The 15,919-nt window shown below is 45.5% G+C and overlaps 2 protein-coding genes across 5 annotated transcripts in view; one reads left to right on the forward strand and one right to left on the reverse strand.

The window, feature by feature from the left end:
- Nucleotides 1–4,120, forward strand: part of ATL2 (atlastin GTPase 2) — a 36,189-nt gene extending 32,069 nt beyond the window's left edge. For 3 of the 4 annotated variants that reach the window (XM_080341245.1, XM_080341242.1, XM_080341244.1), the window contains 2 exons: nucleotides 1,250–1,681; nucleotides 3,786–4,120. In XM_080341245.1, coding sequence (XP_080197371.1) covers nucleotides 1,250–1,681; nucleotides 3,786–3,905 — 552 coding nt within the window. In that variant the 3' untranslated portion in view covers nucleotides 3,906–4,120. Of the gene's footprint in view, nucleotides 1–1,249; nucleotides 1,682–3,261 lie in introns of all 4 variants that reach the window. The other variant, XM_080341243.1, reaches the window with a different exon arrangement.
- Nucleotides 4,121–7,856: 3,736 nt separating this feature from the next.
- On the reverse strand, nucleotides 7,857–15,773 carry EIF4A3 (eukaryotic translation initiation factor 4A3). The gene is made up of 12 exons (XM_080342028.1): nucleotides 15,553–15,773; nucleotides 14,942–15,014; nucleotides 14,120–14,186; nucleotides 13,044–13,106; nucleotides 12,453–12,585; nucleotides 11,288–11,368; nucleotides 10,728–10,869; nucleotides 9,761–9,899; nucleotides 9,144–9,259; nucleotides 8,491–8,598; nucleotides 8,281–8,408; nucleotides 7,857–8,053 (listed from the first exon to the last, which is right to left on the reverse strand). The coding sequence occupies exons 1-12, from the start codon at nucleotides 15,722–15,724 to the stop codon at nucleotides 8,037–8,039; spliced, it is 1,239 nt and encodes a 412-aa protein (XP_080198154.1). The 5' UTR covers nucleotides 15,725–15,773; the 3' UTR covers nucleotides 7,857–8,036.
- Nucleotides 15,774–15,919: the final 146 nt, after the last annotated feature.

Raw genomic sequence — 15,919 nt, forward strand, 5'->3', positions numbered from 1 at the left:
CAGTGGCAGTTATTTGTGTGGTCATCTCAATGCATCAGCATCTCCTAGTGTTCAATGCTGTCAGGGGAATGTGAAAGACCATTTTCCAGGGAGTTGTGCCAGATGTGGAAGACTTCAGCAAGGAATAAGCAGGTGCTTGTTAGACTTGAGCAACGGGTAGAGTGGGGATGTCAGCATCTCAACAGTGAGGTTTGCCTTGAAGAAGCTAGCCAGTGAAGCTGTACATTGTGTGAGGCAGAAAGGGGATGCTGTACTCTGATAAAAGTGGCCTTCAATGTGTCCTGCTGAAGGTATAACAGCAAGAGACAGTTAAAGTTTTTGCTGCATTCAAGACATGAGATGACAAGCACTGCAATAAGGATACCTTCAGGTAGCAGAGGGAAGGCTGTTGTTTGACATCATATGGAAAGAATCTTCAATTTTTAGAGTCTAACTGTGAGGGTCTGGAGGAGTTGGAGCTGATTTACCACATATGTCTCTAATGGCCTAGGTAATCCCTAATCCTAGTCCTCAAGAGGTCAGAAGTCAGTCTTAGAGTAGAAGTCCTTGGAGTCTAACCATTTTCATACCCGTGATGATTCAAGGAGAGGAAGATGTTGCATGTCCACATCACAGGTATCCATCTGAGTCCATGGTCTCATCCCTTCATCAGAAACATGCCCTCACAATTTGATCAGAATGAAGCCTGGAGGACAGTCTAGGGAAGAACAGGCTAAAGATGTCGGCAGCTAGTTCATGTTAATTCATATCACCTGGTAAGTTCTGTGGTGCCTGCTAGTGGCAGCCATAAACAGGAACATACTTACTGAGTGTGCAAAATCTACTCTGTCCAAGTTCTGTACGGACCCTCTTGCTGAGATGGTGACCAGGAGTAAAAAGCTGAGGAGGAGGGCTTGTGGAGTTCTCCTTAACCTTCCTCAAACCAAGCTTTCTCTGCCTCTTGGTGTTCATTTTCATAACAGGAATGTATGTGTGGTGGATGTCCTGTCCTTCTGGGCTTGCCCAAAGGGAATGATGAAATGTATGACTTCAGTCATATGCTGTAGCTCTGTGTGTGATCAGACAGATAAGATGCTTGCTGTGCCATGATGCAAAGTACTTTTAGACAGGACTCTAGAGCTTACAGAGCCGAGAAAGCTGCAGGAGGTAGTCTGCTGGCTTAAGAGGGGGCCAGCAAGAAGCAGGGTTTGCTTTCTGTACAGCAGAAATACTCAGGGTGTACTGACCTCATCTCTGCTTGCTCTAACAGGTTTGTGGGGGAGATAAGCCTTACATTGCCCCATCGGACCTTGAGCGGAAGCACCAGGATTTCAGAGAGTCAGCTGTCAGGCAATTCCGCTCAGTGAAGAAGATGGGAGGGGAGGAGTTCTGTCGGCGCTACCAGGAACAGCTTGAAGTGGAAATTGATGAGATCTATGCAAACTTTGTGAAGCACAACGATGGCAAAAACATCTTTTATGCTGCTCGTACCCCTGCCACTCTATTTGCAGTCATGTTTGCCATGTATATAACCTCAGGACTGACTGGGTTCCTTGGTATGAACTCCATAGCTACCCTGTGTAATCTTGTGCTGGGGATGGCTCTTATATCGTTTTGTACTTGGGCATATGTTAAGTACTCTGGGGAATTCAGAGAAGTTGGAACAGCCATTGATCAGATCGCTGAAGCTATATGGGAACAGGTGGGTATCTGTTTTTAATGCAAAATCTTTCTTTTTTAAGCAGACATATCAAACAGTTTCTGTTCAGTGCTGTGAGTGAAAAGCTGGTCTAGACCTAATGGAGAATGCTAGTGCTGCCAAAGGGAAAATCAGTTCAGAAATGTGACTGTTCTCGCTAGTAAGAGATGCCATGCACAAAGAATGTTAAACAAACTTAAGATACTATCAAAAAAGTGTTACTTAAAGGCCTTAATAGGTGCTTGGACAGTAAAGAGTGAAGGGACTCTTTAAAAATCTTGTGTTTTCAGAGTGAGGAATTCTGCTTTTAAAGCTACATTTGAAGTGATAAACTTGCACTGTGGATGTGGTGCATAAAATATCTCAGGTGGTACAAGAAATGGGAAAGGTGAAAAACATTCTTGCCCTCTCTCACCTCACCTGATGGTGTAACACTGGAGGGCTACTTAGACTTCAGAAAGAACTGCCTGGTGACTTCTATCAACTGCTGCAAGAGCAGATTTCTTCCTTTGGGGGAAGGCTTGTGTTGTCTGTGACAACTTCAGTTGGTACAACTGTTGTGAGAAATACCAGACAGACTTAATTCCTGAAAGAAAAGACAATGTGAGTGTAAGAGTAGGAAAGATGGAGGAGAAAGCTTTCTGTGCAGAGATTTTGTTGCCTGAATCCAGTTGATACAGTTGTGCCAGTAAAGCCAATGTGAAGAATTCCTGACCAGCTCTTACAAGTATGATTTGGAGCAGTCAGAGTAGCTGTGTCCAGTACCAGCAGAAAGGAAATACTCTGGTGCTCTTGTTACTTGAAACAAAGGGCTCACTGAACTTACCTGAGATGACGTTAAAATGTCATCTACAAGTCACGAGCACATACCTAACTGGAGCCTTCTGTACAGAGGCTGAAAAAGAACAAGAGCTGAAAAATTACTCTGTTTGAGGCTTGTCATAGCTAGTGGTATGCTAGACCTATCTGAGCAACCAAGTAAGGTTATGAGTTACACTGGAGTTGAAAAAGTAGATTTCTAGTAACAAGAGGAAAATGAGCATCAGGGTACTAAATTTTGAGTTACAACCCTAACTAGCAATTAAAACTGAGGGTCTCTTGTACCACCATAGCTTCTTGTTTTGGAACATGGATCTAAAGAGCACTGTGAGAAAAGCAGATGCCAGTTCTATGTGTAGAACTGAGTGCAGCTGCTGCTGTAGGATACCTGGAACACATAAGGCTTGATATGACTCCTGACCTTGCCTGGAAGGAGGACAATTTGGCTTATGCTAGCAGGAGATTGCCTTTTGGGGACTAGAGGAAAGTGGTCTCCAGAGGAGCTTTCTGGTGGTGTTGCTACAGTTGCACATCACCAACAATATGCAAAGCACCTGCAGGTCCTGTCTGAATCACTCTGACAATAAACCATGTTCTTGTTATTGTTCTTTTCTGAATCTCTGCCTTTTTTTTCCCTCCTTGCTTCAGAGGAGTCCCAGGAAGGTGAGAAGTTACTGGCAATCAGTTTCTTTTTCTGAACTTGATTGACTTTTTCTGCTGCCTTCTAAGAGCTACTTTTCCTAACAGCTGAATTCATGTTTTAGGTGTTTTCCAAACTCTTTGAAGTCCTTAGACGCCGAACGATTCGCCATGCTCTTACATCAGTGCCGCGACAGCGACTCTCATCCAACAATAACAAGAAGAAAAACTAGCCAGTATTTTTAACTTACTGTCTGTATCTGAAGTGTTCACACTTACACATGTAGGACAATAAGCTGGACTGTCTGGGACGGTCTGCATATAATGCTGTAACCATACCAGACTGATGCTGCATATAGGGTATGGAATTGCACATCCATCTTCTAGGAACTGTAAAATGGTTTGAATTCAGTGAAGTACTGCTGTATAGGAGGGATATCACTTGTGTTCATAGCGTGTGACTGATTTCACCTCATTACTGTAGCAGCAAAACTCATTTCTCTTTCAGTTCATTCCAGTTCGTGTCAGACTTCAGCATTCTAAGTTGTTTTTTAATTATTTCAAGTCTCATCTTTTTGTATGTTTTTATATTTTACTTTCCTTAGTTACCTCATTTTTTTGTTTCTTTTGCACGTTTCTCATTCCACAGGTGTTGAAGCCCATGAGTGATAATTTGATGGAGGATCATATGAGGCAGTCTGTAAAAAACTCTATCAAAGCAGGCCTGACCGAGCAGGTGTCTCACCATGCCAGACTAAAGACAGACTGACAGTTCATCTCCTCTTCAATTCTGCCCTCTCATCCTAGACATGCTTGCTGTACCATGAGAACTCAGTAATAATGAAAAATAAATAAAAATAAACCAAAGTTTACAATCAGCTGTAGAAGTAGTTTAGTGTGACTGGCTTCACAGATTGCTGCCATCACTTGGGAAGAGTAAGTTTGTCAGTGCTCTGCTTCTAAGACAAACTGGTGCCATGGAGACTGCTGGGGGTGGGAGGGAGGGAGTATGTGTTACCTGTAGTCCTGGTGAACCCTGCATGTGTGCTTGGGGGGTGCGTGGGATCTTCCCCCGGTGTTTGAGTTGATGCAGTCTCTGGCTTACAGTGGGAATCTGTCCCCTGCAGGGGGTTATTTCAGGGAAGTACAGCGATCAGCCCCATGTAAGGTGTACCCTCACCAAACGTACCATCCCGTCATCACCTCTAATGAGTGTTTCTGTCTATTGAGCTGGCGAAGCTGTTAAAGCCACTACATTACAATGTGTATCTTGCTTTATTGCCTTTTATACCAGTGTTACACAAATGCACGTTTGGTTCCTCACGCCGCTGATGCAGAACTGACTTGTCGGGGGGCAGTGGGTCAGAGCATGTGGTATCTTGCCTTGAACTCGCAGACCTGGTCCCAAGGGAGGTGCATATCGGAACTGAGCTGTCTTTTTCTGCAGTTTAGCCTTCATGTATGTAATATTGCCATTAATTCTACTGGGGGAGAAATTCCATCCAAAAACGTTGCCTACAGCTACCAAGCAATGAGTTAGGATTGTCTGTACAGTGTGTTTAGTTTTTATTTTTAAAAAAAATCACAGATAGGGCATGTATATGAAATATAAATATATAAATACGATTTTGTATCAAAGTTTTGTAGTTTATGGCAAAACCTGGTTCTGTGGTAGCTAAGTGCAGTCCCTGTAAAGGAATGTTTGTGGCTCATGTAAATGTGTGAATGCATCAACAATTTGAAGTTTTTTGATATATTTGTGATATTTACCTGCCTTGAGCACTGCAATCTCTCACCCCTTTGGGAAAATCAGTGGGAATGTTTGTTGTGAAACTCTTGTCTTCTGTTGCATTTTAAAGTTATTTCCTGTAATTTATTTTCAGTACATGATTAAAATCAGTTGTGTACATATGAAACGAAATTAGTGCTTATTTTTAAAAAATGTTCAAATATGTATTCTACTACATAAACTATGTCAAATACTTATCCTGACAATTATATGAACAAATTGTCTATTGTACTTCATAGCTTTCTGTTGAAGCTGATGTTCTTCTCATGCCTGTCTCTGAAAGATGACATCTGTCTAGCTCCTGTCCCCTCCCTGTGTAGGAGAACTTTCTGGTATTCTAAAGCATGCTGCTTGACTTGTGGAGTTGCTTGTCAGCTTCTGCCCTCCAACAACTGTATCATTCTGAAATCTTGTTACAGGTTGTATTTTCACTCTTGACTGAATCAGTATCAATTAAGGCATTTTCAGACTTGGGGAGTGTAAAGGCAGCTAAATAATTAACTGCTGTAGTTTCTGCTGGAAATGACTGTGTGCAATAGCTGAGGTTTTGGGTTGGTTTTTTTCATTCCTAAATGGTAACAATTTCCATCAACATTTGAGCTTTATCAGTCTCCCCTCTCATGAGCGAGGGAAATCATCTGTCCAGGACTACAGCAATTACACTGTGACTTTTGTACCATAAAGAACTGCAGGGGAGTGGTAGTTACCTGCCCTCTGGAGATGAGGGCTCAGCTCCAGGGGAATGATGCTGAAGATGAGGAAGGAATGTTGCATTTTATTGATATCTTCTCTCAAGCTGTACAGATTAAATACAGTTATTTAAACAATCTAATGCTTTGGTGATGAATCTCTTTTATTAGTCAAATGATAGGGGTCTATGTCACATAGGGGGTTGGAGGGCTGTGCTTGCCTTTGCTTCTTGTGCTTCCCCAAGAATGTATGAGTCAGATTTGAGGCTGGGCCGTGCCCTGCTTGCCCAACAGTGATGAGGACAGGAAAACTCCGTCCAGAATGGGGACAGTGAAGCTGGAAGGTTTTATCCACACTCTACCCTTCTAGTAGAGGACTGAAACAGGAGGTATATGGGGGAGGAGGGTTCCTGAATGCTGCCAAGAAGTTGCAGAATTAATGCGAAAAAACCACCCCAACTTTGTGGGTGCGATCAAAGGTGGGGCCAGGGTGATTTTTGGGAAGAGCATGTGTAGGGAAACAGAATTAATAGGACAAAAGGGGCTGGTCATGTGGCAACAGGTTCCTGGTGTGTTCTTGCCTGATGTTGTCTGTCCTGTTTTCTCCATTAACTCCACTTCTTATCCTCCTCCATGTGCATGGAGGTCTAAGCGCCAGCAACTGGAGTGAGACCTGGGGTCACAGGGGCTCCATGTTTGCACTGGCAGCAGGCTGGAGGAATGGAAAGCAAGTGCCAGCAACTGCAGAGTGAGGTGGTGTGTCAGCATGTGAGCATTATGGCCAGCTGTAGCCAGCAAGTAATATAACAGGCCTGGGAGACAGCTATCAAAGCAGTCCTAAGTCTGGGTGGGATGTGCAGCAATTAGTGCACGAGGCAACTGGAGTAGCCAGGAGGTGCAGGCTCGTGTGTCTAGGGTTGAACTGAGCCTTGTTTGTATGTGTGTGCCTCCCTCCAAGGGAGCAAGTAAAAGCACAGGAGACTCCAAAGGCCAGTTACAAGATAGACTTGGGTCTGAGGGCATCCCCAGCAGGTGTGTGCAAGGGTGGGCTGAACTGGCTACTGAAGTAGAGTGTATCCAGCACTACTGGGTAAACAGAGCCTCCCTGCTCAGCTGCTGGAGGGATCAACAGCTTGTGTGTGTGTACTTCTCACTAAGAGAGCAGCCTGATCAGCCAGAGAAGAATAGGACAGAAGTGATGCCATTTATGCAAGCACTGACCGCGGCCTTGTATGGGTGGTGCAAGCACACACTGTATGCATGCACATCAGGAACGCTGGCTCACAGTTAGTATTGCTTGTAAGATAAGGTTAGTATTTCTCAGCATTTGCGTATGTACTCTTAAGAACACCAGAATTGTGCAGAGGAACAGAGGAACTTCACTAGTGGAACACACAAGGGGCATAAAGGAGATGAAAGACACTTTCTCTACCTTGGGCTACTCTGCTACTGACTCAGGAAAGGGGCTCTGAGAGCTGCTCCAGTTCTGAGAAAGCTGGTGGGTATACTGGGGCCTTGCTTCCCCTGTCTTCCCCAAGCAAGCAAAAACCAGAAAAAGCATAGAGTAAACCATGATAACACACCAGCACTATAGCTCTGGCCAACTCTTGCCTCAAAAAGGACACAGCAGAGCTAGGTAGGAAAGCTACACGCAAGATCCTTTGGCTGGCAAAGTATAGCATACTGCTGCAGGGAGACAAATTAGGAGAGATGACTTGGAAGATGTAACAAGCTACAGCATCACCAAGGGGTGAAGATGACAAAAGACACTTGCTCTTTCTGTTACTTCAGGAAATGCTGATTAGAATGTATTTCTCCAGCTGGCATCAAGTTAAAGAGACGCTCAGCCTCACAAACACCTTGCTCAAGTCCCTGGGTTCCTTGGGAGGGGAAATACTCATGCAGGGCAACGGGTGATGTGACTTGTGGTCCAGAAAAGCACAAACAATAGGAAACTTCTGGCTATCATCTTGTAACTCAGTTTTCTTAGGGCAGGCTAGGGCTACGCCACAGATTTTTCCTGTAGATGGCTGATCCTTAAAGTCAAGTTAATGAAACTAAAAACATACAGCAGGTAGCACAGCAACCATTAAAGGGTGGAGAACAGGAAGTCCTGTATTTTATGAGCCTAGGTATACTGAGTGTCCAATATTTTTTTAATTGTGCTAGCCAAGTATGGCAGTACCTCAGAACTCCCTGCCTGTTGCTATTTTGGGTTAAAGTAATTAAGCACAGGTTATGGTAAAACTTACTTTTTTAATTGAAAAACATGGGCAGGAATAAAGACATTATTTACACAAGTTCCCAAGTGCAGCTCAACTCAAGAACATACAACCAGCAATATGGTAAAAATATGTGGGTCCAAAACAGAATTATGGAGGCTACCAAATAGTACAACTCCCAAGAGTACAAACATGGATCTTCAGATAAGATCAGCAACTGCAATGACAGAAAATGAGAGAACGTAAATAAGCACCATGTGTGCAGAGAGCCACGGCCCAGCAGTACAGCGCACCTACTGCTGTTCCAAGGTTCTTCCCCAGGGGAAACAAGGATGGGTCAGGCTTGACAATGAGGCATGGGGCAAAACAAAGCATCTGGCATTTCTCTTCCAATGCAGCACAAGGAGGAGGGCAGCAGCCTCGTCGGGCCTGGCCCGCACTCACCATTCATGGGCATCTCGTCTATCTGGGTGGAGTAGTACTGCTCGATGTCTCGCAGGATGCGGATGTCATCATTCTTCACAAAGTTGATTGCTACACCTTTTCGGCCATATCTGCCTGACCGGCCAATTCTGTGGAGGCAGAAAGAGAGAATGGAGCCAACTTGGGACTGTGTAACCCAGCCACACTGCCACATGTGAAGGCCAAGCTTACCTGTGTATGTAGAGTTCTCTGTTGTTGGGTAAGTCATAGTTGATGATCAGGGACACCTGAGGCACATCCAGGCCTCTAGCCCAAACATCTGTTGAAATAAGGACTCGGCTGCAAAGAGAAGAAGACAGTTACGGCTGTTCCACTCTGCTGAGGTGGGAGTGAGAGGTGAGAAGTTGTGGTGACCACCACAGGGCATGCCCTGCTATTCTGCACTTCTCCCTGTCCACAGCACACTGGCATCATTCACACTTTTGCTGCAAGAAAAGTTGTCCCAAGCAGAATGACTAAACTTCAGTGAACACAGATTGTACCAAGACAGTGTTGATCTTTCAGAAAGAATATGATGCTCTTAAGTTTAAAATACAGAGAACAGAGCCCAAATATTTTTTCCCTTATTTCAAATGCAGCAATTCCCAACCTCTTCAGCAACATAAACCTGAGTAATTCTATGCCTTGAAATATAAGCATCCCTCCTTGGAAAGTGGCAACACCAGAAGGGGATAGAGGGGATTCAGACTTCTTCCTAATTTGACCTGAACAAGGCCTTCAGAAGAGAGGTGTTACGGGTTTCTGAGGCCTGTTCCCTTCAGACACTAGAAGAAATCCTGCCCTGAGGTAGCAATGCTGTAAGCAACACTGTTGAAGGCATTTACCTTGCGCCAGATCTGAACTCTTTCATGATGGACTCTCTCTCCTTTTGTGGCATGTCCCCATGCATGGATGAAACTGTGAAGTTGGCTTCTCTCATCTTCTCTGTGAGCCAGTCTACCTGCGCACACAACCAAGCAGCCTGGGTTAGCACTTTGCTCAGGATAGCCAAATGCGTGACTTGGGCTTCGAGAATGTTTGCAGAAACTGGAGAATGTTTGCTGTTAAGGACTGAAAGACACTTTAACAAGCATTCTGAAGCCAGATGAAGTAAATAATCCTTACAAAGTATCAGCTACATGATACAGGGCTACACAAGCCCTGAAAGGAAAGGACTGAAGAGCATTTATTCAGAAAGTCTGGCTTTCTTTCAGGGGTTACAAGCAATTAGAAGAATAAGAAGTTCTACTTCTCTAAAAAGGCAACCCCTGCCAACTATATCATGTCTGCCTACATCCAGTTGTTTAAGCTAGGCACATCCCAAAGACAGATGTTTAACTTCTCTTCTTACTAAACTATTCCCAAAAGGGGGAGCAACCCAACCCTCTTAAGTGGATTTGTCTTAGCATTCTCCCGAGTCATGCTCTGAAAGTAAATGCCCATCTGATTGCTATTGCTGTACCTTTCTTTTGGTGTTACAGAAGATGACAGCCTGGGTGATTGTGAGTGTGTCATAGAGATCACACAAGGTGTCAAACTTCCATTCTTCTCTCTCCACAGCCACAAAAAACTGCTTGATTCCTTCAAGGGTCAACTCATCACTGTAGAAAGAAAAACAGCTGTACCATATCACAGGTATCATAGTATCACAGTATGTTTGGGATTGGAAGGGACCTCAAAAGATCATCTAGTCCAATCCCCCTGCTGGAGCAGGAACACCTAGGTGAGGTCGCACAGGAACATGTCCAGGTGGGTCTTGAATGTCTCCAGAGAAGGAGACTCCACAACCCCCCTGGGCAGCCTGTTCCAGTGCTCTGTCACCCTTACTGAGAAGAAGTTTTTTCTCAAATTTAAGTGGAACCTCTTGTGTTCCAGCTTGATCCCATGAAGGTGCACACACCACACAGTTAGAAGGGCTGGGTGTGCTTCAGCAGAGATCACACCTCCACCCCACATGCTGGGAGTTGCTGGGTCTATTTGTCCTGACTTCTGCTGAGTTCCAGTGCATGAGGACCTGTGACACCACCAGACATAAGCTATACCTCCGAGAGCTTTCAGGATCAGTCAGCTAAAGGCTTTTTTGGTTTGCAATATGATAGGTAATTAATGGACGAGGCCTAGAAAAGTCCTCTGGAGAAGCATGGGAATTAGGTAGGTATGAAAAGTAAATTTCCGGAAGAGACCACATAGGGAGGATGAGAGGGCAGAAGGGCAGTCAGGCTGAGCAGCAGCAAACTGAACTAGACAAGGATAAAGATGAATTGGCCTCTGCTGGAAAACAGGACATGAGGATGTCTGCAAAAACCTAGGCAAACTGCAACAGTGAGAAGGAACAAGAAAGAGACTCTGCACATTTAAATCAGTTAATACTGTGAAACACCCAGGGCTAGACAAACTTTAGAGCTTCTGTTCTTCCCAAGGAAACTCACCGTTTCACTAAGATGCGAATGGGGTCTGTCATGAATTTGTTGGTCATCTCCAGAATTTCATGAGGTAATGTGGCACTGATCAGAACCACCTGTGTAGCTGGAGGCAAGTATCTGTACACATCATAAATCTGCTCCTTAAAACCTGAAAAGCAAATCAAGTAGCACAGAACAATTAGCACATCTCCCAAATATGCTGCTCTTTCACAATTTGATCTGGAATTCAGTATTAGGCCTACACTACAAGGTGAGCATTAATGAGTGAATCAGTAACTCAAAGCCAGTGTCACATATTGCTCACACCTTCCTAATTTTCCCAAACATCCACAGTAAAGTATGCAGCAGGTCCTCCCGCAGCCCCTCTAAAATTTGTAACTATTGAAAAGTACACTACAACTAAATCAGAGAAGACATATTATTTTAACCTATTACAGCCTACAATTAATATAATGGTCTAACTTTGACAAAACCAATTATTTCTAGAAGTGGGACTGCCAGCTGGGACACCACAGAATCACAAAGAGGTACAGAGAATGGAAGTAAAACGGAGACAAGTATTTTACCTTTATTGAGCATTTCATCTGCTTCATCCAAAACCAGCATTTTGATGGCACGAGTCCTTAAACTTCGTCGACGAATCATATCTGTAAGATTTCACATTGTAAGATGAAAAGGCTCTGAAAGCAAGCAAGCCTACACTGCTCCTGGCCACTGCCAGAGTATTTTGGTGGAGGAGAGGCAGGCACTTCCCCTGTTGCCAACAGAGACTGGTGACAGAAGGCACACCCAAGGGCCACAGCATGCCCACTGCACCCTGCAACCTAGGGCTATGTCTCTGTGGCCTGGCTAAGGCAGCACTGACTGCAGGGAAGCTCTACAAGTCCAAGCTGTGGGACACTATTTGCTACTTGCACAGGACAGATGACCCAGTCTTCCATAGCAACTGTAGCTGGATGTGAGAAATGCCAAATGCTATATGAACTTTTTGTCAACAGATTGGTCAAACCTACATCCTGTTTGAAAGAGCACATGGCTTTGTGGAATCCCTTAACACCGTGATAGGAAAGTATTTGCTATTAGTGTGCTGTTCCAAGCCAGCCCAGTTCGGCAGCTGCCTTTTTTTTCCTTCTTCTTTCTCTCGCTTGTGAAGACTAGCTCCATGTTCTTCCAGTGATGGGTGCTTGTGTAAGAAACTACTGCCTGTTTCTCAGAGATCCAGAAGATGTGTGCTTGAGGGATGACACTAGCACTGTGTTAACTGCCATGAACAATAAATATAGAAATTTTCATGTAATGTAACCAGAAAGTACCAGCTGCAGGTGAACCTGATTTAATAAAGAGAGAGTGATGGCCAGTGAACAGAAAATGTGGACTGAACTTTGACATTCAAATAGACCCAACTCTTGTCTCTTTCAGGATTCTGAAGTATTTCCTGGGATTGTAATATTTCTCCTTAAAAAAATACTCTTTGTTCGCACATCAACATATAAAGAAACACTTCAACAATGAAAAGCAAAATTTAAACAGAGAAAATCCAAATACTATCCCCATTGACATCCCTCTAACCTCTGCCAGCTATTATCACAGTGAGTTGTTACCTTGTTACACTTCACCTTGAGGTTACATTAATGCTGTCTATTTCAAATTTAAGTGCACAGAAGTTGCAGGAGGTTCCCATGGCCCAACTCAGGTCTGAACCTGGAGGTGACATAGCCTCCCACATCTTACCGAACACACGGCCTGGAGTGCCAGCAACAACATGCTGCCCATAATCCAGTTTTCGGATATCTTCACCCACGTTGGTCCCTCCAATGCAGGCATGACACTGGACATTCATGTAGTCTCCCAGAGCAAGAAGACCCTGTGTTAATACAGAGGAATGGCTTAATTAACTGAGCTCTCCTGAAGCTTGTATTTGTAAAGAGATGCATGTCTGCAAAGCCATACAGTATTTTTTAAAATAAATGTAAGCACAAGCAGTTAGAAGAATTTTTTTATGTCCGTTGCCCAAACCCCCTCAACAGTAGGCTTTCAGACACTGGGAACTCAATTCCACAGGAATCACAACTGCTTTAAAAGTGATGTCCTTAAAAATTCAGTTAGGAATGTGTAAAACATGACTACATTGGCTAGCAGTCAAAGGTAAACAAGAACAGATATAAAGCAGCAGAGAAAAACAGCCCTTCATCAAAATTCTTTATTCCTTTCAGGAACAGAACAAAAAAGCAGAAGCTGTGCTTTCAGTCATGCCAGAGAACACCTGAGAACCAGTCCCAGGCCTTGCAACTGCTTTACAGATAGTGATTTAAATGCTCCTACCTTTTGAATCTGCACAGCCAGTTCCCGAGTTGGTGCCAAGATCAATGCCTGGGTCTCACGAACCTGATTACGACAGGAGATCACATGGCAGTTAATCACAGGGCAGCTACCACCCAAGCATAACAGAGATTACGGATCCTCCAGTTCTCTGAAATGTCACATCTGAAGGATTAATTATAGAATTTTGTGCTAAAACCTAGTGTTTGCAAGGGTGAGTACACCTAGGAAGCTCTTCTGACACAGAGCATTTACACATTAACAGCCTCTTAATGAAGTTACTTTTGACGAAACAGCACTTAAGCAGTTGAAAGCTCATTTTTTATTCCAACCTAATTTCTGAAAACAATTCTAAAAGTGTGTGATTTTCGTGCAAAAGATTAGAAACAAATTTAAATCACTTCAAGTTGGTATGTTCAGTTCAGATGAAAACCTGACATTGCACAAGAATTCCAAGTTCACATTTTAAAGTGTCACATTTGAAAGATGTTATGAGCACTTTACAGAAATGAGGGTGACTTTTTCATTTAGAACATGGAACATTTATTTTTATGTCCCCAGGCAGTTACAAGTGAACAATCTAAGCTTTATTTAAGAGAATACTGGCCCACAGAAAATCATCATTTTACACAACAGCATCTACACATTCAAGTTATACTTAAAAAAAAAAAAAAGAATGGACACAATGCACCTATCACAAACATCTGTCAGTCAAAAATCTAGGTTTGATTCTGTGCAATGTGCGCCAACTCTTCAGACGTATTGCTGATGCTGTTAAGACTGAGGACAATTCTGCCTGCTGAGAGATTAATTTAGCCCTCTAATAAGTATGTGAGGTCAGCTGTTTAAGCCAACTTTATGACTACAAGACTTTATCTGAAGGTGGGTTTAACAGATAAATTACTACAGAGTAGAATCAGGTGAAATTTTTTATCAGAAATTTGTATGAAGTTCACTGCTCATGTTTAAAAAGATCTCAATGTAAAGCTTCATTTACTCACTCTAGAAACAAAGGCTTTTAAGATGAACACTGTACCATTTTAGATAAAAAATATTTTTAGTATGTGCTATGACATTACCTGTATATCCAGGCACTGCAGTACAGAGATGGAGAATGTTGCTGTCTTCCCTGTTCCTGACTGTGACCTGAGAAACAGATGTTTGGTGAATACTATGGATGTCTGGACAAACAACAGAAGCAATTTCAGTATATTCCACCCTCTGTTCTTTGCCACTCTTTCATTGCAAGAAAGTCAGTATTACCAACAGGCTATCTGACATAGTGTGATCTGCAGACAGGCAGCTTTGAGAACTGCAATATCAGGGACAGAGCATTCTGTTGCAGGGTCCCCAGCTCTGGCATATCTACTCCTTATCCAACAAGCATTTTCACTTCCTGCAGTTTGCTGTACATATATTTTTTCTTTTAAAGTAAATGATAGACAGGCAAATACAATTTGGAAAGCTAGTAATTTCCACTAGTGACCTAGAAAAGGTTTTTTTTTCATTGGAATGCATATCCTTTGTTTCTAGAGACTATTATACAGTTGATTTTCTTCTGCTTACTCTTCCCCTTGATTGAGAATAAAGTTATCCCAATACTTCTCTGGTTTCACTGGAAAACATTCCCAAGAGTCTCAGAGCTGTATTCACTGACAACACACAATATCTCAGCATAACTTTCATTACAGTGACATGCCTAAACCTAATAAATCTGACATTAACAACTCTTAGCATCATATTCTACGTGCAAGTTAACCCATTTCACCCCGTATCACTCGTGACGTGATTTCCCTGATCCTGACAAGCAGCAGCCGAGGACCTTGAGGCAGCGAGTGTGACCAGCCCGCCCGCCTCCCTCTCCCGTGCCCGCAGCCCCCTCAGGGCACGGCCCCACTTACTGTGCGATCACGTCTCTCCCCTTGATGATCTGCTTGATGGCTCGCTGCTGGATGGCCGACGGCTTCTCAAAACCTGCGGAGGCAGTCGTTACCCTTAGCGCGCCGGGGCGGCCCCGCCACCGAGCGGGCGGCCCCGCCACCGAGCGGGCGGCCCCGCCACCGAGCGGGCGGCCCCGCCACCGAGCGGGCGGCCCCGCCACCGAGCGGGCGGCCCCGCCACCGAGCGGGCGGCCCCGCCACCGAGCGGGCGGCCCCGCCACCGAGCGGGCGGCCCCGCCACCGAGCGGGCGGCCCCGCCACCGAGCGGGCGGCCCCGCCACCGAGCGGGCGGCCCCGCCACCGAGCGGGCGGCCCCGCCACCGAGCGGGCGGCCCCGCCACCGAGCGGGCGGCCCCGCCACCGAGCGGGCGGCCCCGCCACCGAGCGGGCGGCCCCGCCACCGAGCGGGCGGCCCCGCCACCGAGCGGGCGGCCCCGCCACCGAGCGGGCGGCCCCGCCACCGAGCGGGCGGCGGCAGCAGCACCGCGCAGGCGCACGGCCCCGCATCCGGCCGCCGCCACCGACCACGAACCCCCACTCCCTCTCCCCCGCGCCGCCGCTCCACCGCGCACCGTAGGCGTAGATGCCGCGCAGCAGGTCCTCCCGCAGCCCCATGGTGTCGAAGGTGGGCGTCACGTCCACCTCCTCGCTCGTCTCGAACTCCACTTTCGTCATGTCCTCCTCCTTCATCAGCCGCTTCCGCGCCGAGCTGCCCGTCCCGCCAGATCCCGACGACCCCGACATAGTTGACTCCTTTCCCTTCTCCCACCGCCCACCCCCTCACGCACCGTTCAATGGCGCCGCCGCCGCCGCGCACCGAGACACCGCCGGATTGCGCATGCGCGGGGTTGCGTGTGAGGCAGGGGGCGCGGCGTGCGCATGCGCCAGAGCTGTGGGAAGGACGGCAGTTGCGGAGTGCACATGCGCAGGGGGCGTGGG

Source organism: Nesoenas mayeri (assembly GCF_963082525.1).
Source record: "Nesoenas mayeri genome assembly, chromosome: 3".
Lineage (NCBI taxonomy): Eukaryota > Metazoa > Chordata > Aves > Columbiformes > Columbidae > Nesoenas > Nesoenas mayeri.

Bases quoted from the DNA above. Each gene is read 5' to 3' on its own strand.
- EIF4A3 (XM_080342028.1), bottom strand. From the start codon at position 15,724: ATGTCGGGGTCGTCGGGATCTGGCGGGACGGGCAGCTCGGCGCGGAAG. The intron at 13,107-14,119 runs GTAATGTCATAG...TGTCGTAATCAG, and splicing joins TGCAGTGCCTGGATATACAG to GTTCGTGAGACCCAGGCATT. The intron at 9,260-9,760 runs GTACAGCAATAG...TTGTGTGCGCAG, and splicing joins TCTGTAACACCAAAAGAAAG to GTAGACTGGCTCACAGAGAA.